We start from the raw sequence: 3,823 nt of genomic DNA on the forward strand, positions 1-3,823 counted from the left end.
ATCGCTTTCATCACGTTTTTGAATATCACATTCTTCCCCTGTAGAGTAATCTTTATATAATCTTGATAATATTTGTCCGGATAACTTAATAATGTCACTTTTCGTTGCTAATGGAAGGAATTTATTAGAAGATTTCGTTAAAACAGTTTGAGAATTTTGTAAATAAAGGATAAGTGTAACTAATTTCTGACTAATTTCGGATTTCAAATTTTTTAGTTCACCCAGAACTTTTTTGAAAACCGATATTTTCTACTAAAAAACTGGTCATCGAATTTCTTTATAGCGTGTAATAATTTCTGACTAATTTCGGATTTCAAATTTTTTAGTTCACCCAGAACTTTTTTGAAAACCGATATTTTCTACTAAAAAACTGGTTATCGAATTTCATAATTTTTTCAAAAAAATCGGGTTTTAAAAACCGACAATCCCTAACTACAGTGCTAAGATTCATTCTAAATAAGTAATTATCAATAATGAATAATCATATAGTTATATTAATAATAAGTACTCAAATAAAACCTTTTTCAGATAAATAGTTAATAGCTTTATGCTCGTATTGTTATTATATTCAATAAAACAATTATTATATGGTTATAATTAGATATTTACTAGATTTTAAGGTCAGGTAATGATTAACTGGTGTGCATGCGCTGAACGATTTTCCTCATTCTCCATACAAAACACAGACCCCAGAAAAGCAAACGAATGTCCCCGATCCTAAGGACACTTCAATGGTAATAAATAACAATATGGGTCTCCCCCCCCCACCCTCTAATTCTTCCTTATTCCGGATGACCCGATAAATTTCTCTTATGTCGTAAACATCTGTAATAGTAATGAGTATCAGGATAAGCACTCTAAAACATAAAATCAATTGGTCGTTATTTTATTTGAATCTCCGAAAATGTAATAAATTACTAGGAATTTATTTCTTGAATTTTTGTTTCAGTTCTATTAAATTAAAAAATGAAATAAGACAAAATTTTTTTTTATTCATTTAATGTAATTTACAACTGTACAAAATAATAATACAATAAGTAAATATCAGGAATGTTTCATTTACACTTGAAAATCTTTGGAAGGAACCACCCATTGGTGGTACTTCAAGCATTAATTTAAATTAGAAGGTCCCGAGGCCATCTTCTTTTCAGACGCCTCGGAGAATTATTAGGGATTGTTAAGGATGAGAGATTAAGAACTAATGGGTTAGGATGGGTAAGGAGTTTGGAATGAAAAGACGAACATCTGTTTTGGGCCAAATCTGCAATGAATGGGGTCTTTGTGGATGAGTTAATTGTAAAGTAATAGGAAGGATCAAGGATTTTACGTACGATTTTGGATTGTAAAGATTAGATGCGGGAGGAATTTGATAGTTTGTTAGAGCCCCAGAGCTCAATTCCAAATGTCCTAATTGGTCTGATTATCATAGTGTATAATAATGTTTTGTAGCGAATGGGAAGTTTAGAGCGTTTGTCAAGAAGGTGTTGTAGTAATCGAAATCTACGAGCAGTTTCTTGTCGTTTCAGTCTTGTATTTGGATTCCAAGTAAGTCTCTTGTCAAGATGGAGTCCTCAGTATCGAATCTGTTCAACAGGGGTTAGTGGAGTATTTAAAAGGATACTGTAGGACAGGAGGGTAGAGGTTTATGACGGAGAGTAAAGAAGACAATAATAAAATCGAACAAAACATGGTTTAATTTCTAAAATATACAAATAGAAATATATATAATGAACATTTAATGTTTTTTTCTTTTGGAATAATGTGCGTAGTCTGGTCTGTATTTTGGGTAACATGACGCATTAAGGAGAATTAGCAGAAGTAACTGGGAAGAAATAAGAATGTTAGTCTAAACAAATGCCGGATGGGACTTCTTATTTTTATTAACTCTTTTTAAATGTAAAATATGTACAAATATTTTACGAATTATTATTGTTATTATTGGCGCGGCATACCGTGGAGGTGCAAATACTTAGGTATTTCCTAAGTACATCGCGCGTTTCGTGACGTGGTTTTCATAGGGTGGGTTCGTAACTCCCACACTTATTTCTTCTGAGTGGCATTGGCTAACGGACCTCAAAAATGCCCGGGGGGAGGCTGCGAGTGAGTACTGTATAATTATATGCTTGAAAAAATCTCGGATAGGGCCGGGGACTCGAACTCGCAAGCTTTGGGTTGGCAGACAGGGGCGTTACCACGCTGCAACCGTCTTAGAATATTTTTTTTTAATATCCTAGTATTAAAGTACGGATCTAATCTCAAACCTATTTCGCTTAACTGTGAACTTTTAAATGAAATTGTTTTCATGAGTATAATATATAAAAGTACTTCCATTTTTGACTGAAAAAGCAAAATATCCTGAGGTATTAGGTTGAATTTATAATTTTTTTTTGCTTCTTATATAATTAAAAAAAAAATAATAATATAACCTCACCTTGTCTTGGTCCAGACTTGAAATGAAACTATAAGCTGCGTAAATTGTTGGATGTAACCACTTGGAAATCTTATTCCACGTCCTGTTGAGATCGGCGCCTACCTGCGAACATCTTAACCAATAGACATTTTCAAAAAAGATCTTCCGTAAATTTAATAGATCCTGTAAATAAAAATTACTTTATTTATTCAAAACTCCCAAATAGAAGTAAAAATTTTAAAATAAGATACTGAAATATAATAATTTTTTTCAGAATCATGCATTACAACTAAATGTGTTCATAGTGATGCGCTAACTGTTCACCGTGGATAGTACAAGAGCCCAAGAGGAGAAAAAAGGCAGTTGTTTCACACCAATTTTTGATTACTTCATTGAAAACTATGTATAATTACTAGTCAAAATTGATGAGTCTGCCAAGTATAGGTTGGGGAAATAAAAAAGGGCATCGGTTTCAAAATATTAAAAAAAACTAATTTTTTATTCGGAGCTCTATATCTTTATATCTACCGACTAAACTAGAAAACCTAAGTGAACATCATTTAAAGTAGAGTAAATTTGCTAAAATGTAAGCCCTAATAGGAGCTATTTACCTCCAATAGTTCTCGAGATATAGCTTTTTAAAAAGCAACATTTCCTACAAATGTTGTACAAAACGTACTGAAAGATCAGTAGTTAGTGAATTTATTTCAAGAAATCTATATCTCAAAAACTATTCGACAAACAAATATCTATTAGCACTATCTAGATGTCTATCTATAATGTAGTTTAAGGAGTTCATCTTCGTAGGAATACTAGTTTTCATGATATTTCTTAAAATAAATTGATTTATAGTTGTTCGGACAAATTTTCATGTTCCAAATTTATATTCTTGTATGAATATCATAAAAACTACTACCCCTACGAAGATATGTGTTATAAACTACTAGTAAGTTAAAGTTCCTTTATTTTGAGTGCTGGAAGACATACGTACATCATTTGGTTCTAGAGATATATTTTTTAAAAAAATCAAACATTTCATTTTAACAAATAGAAATTAAACTAGGGGAAGATGGTTGGGGGTGCGTTCAAAATAAAACTCAAATAAATTGATGTAACTTATTTAATTGTGCCAACGTTTCGGCTAGAGTTTCTAGCCTGCATCAGGGCTAAGAACAGAACAAGATAACAACCAATGAAAACAGAAAATAAAATATATAAAATATTTTGACCGCCCCCCCCCCTCCCCCCTGAACCGTCTTCTCGTATAAGTCATCTACGGTCAACTATCTCTCATAATCAATAATTAGAAATAGAAAACTAACATTTTGCTTTTCAGTAATTCAGAAGACCATAGCAATAATCTCAGATTCGTTGAGCTCTCTAAAAAGTTTGAGAAACATGTACCCCGAACAT

At 32.0% G+C, this 3,823-nt stretch overlaps 1 protein-coding gene across 1 annotated transcript in view; it reads right to left on the reverse strand.

Moving 5' to 3' along the window:
* LOC106683113 (cytosolic carboxypeptidase 6) overlaps positions 1-3,823 on the reverse strand; it is an 80,277-nt gene that overhangs the window by 32,199 nt on the left and 44,255 nt on the right. The window contains exon 5 of the mRNA XM_067051258.1: positions 2,432-2,543. Within this exon, the coding sequence (XP_066907359.1) occupies positions 2,432-2,543 (112 nt within the window). The remainder of the gene's footprint in view (positions 1-2,431; positions 2,544-3,823) is intronic.

Source organism: Halyomorpha halys, unplaced genomic scaffold (genome assembly GCF_000696795.3).
Source record: "Halyomorpha halys isolate HHAL.00 unplaced genomic scaffold, Hhal_1.1 Scaffold467.1, whole genome shotgun sequence".
Lineage (NCBI taxonomy): Eukaryota > Metazoa > Arthropoda > Insecta > Hemiptera > Pentatomidae > Halyomorpha > Halyomorpha halys.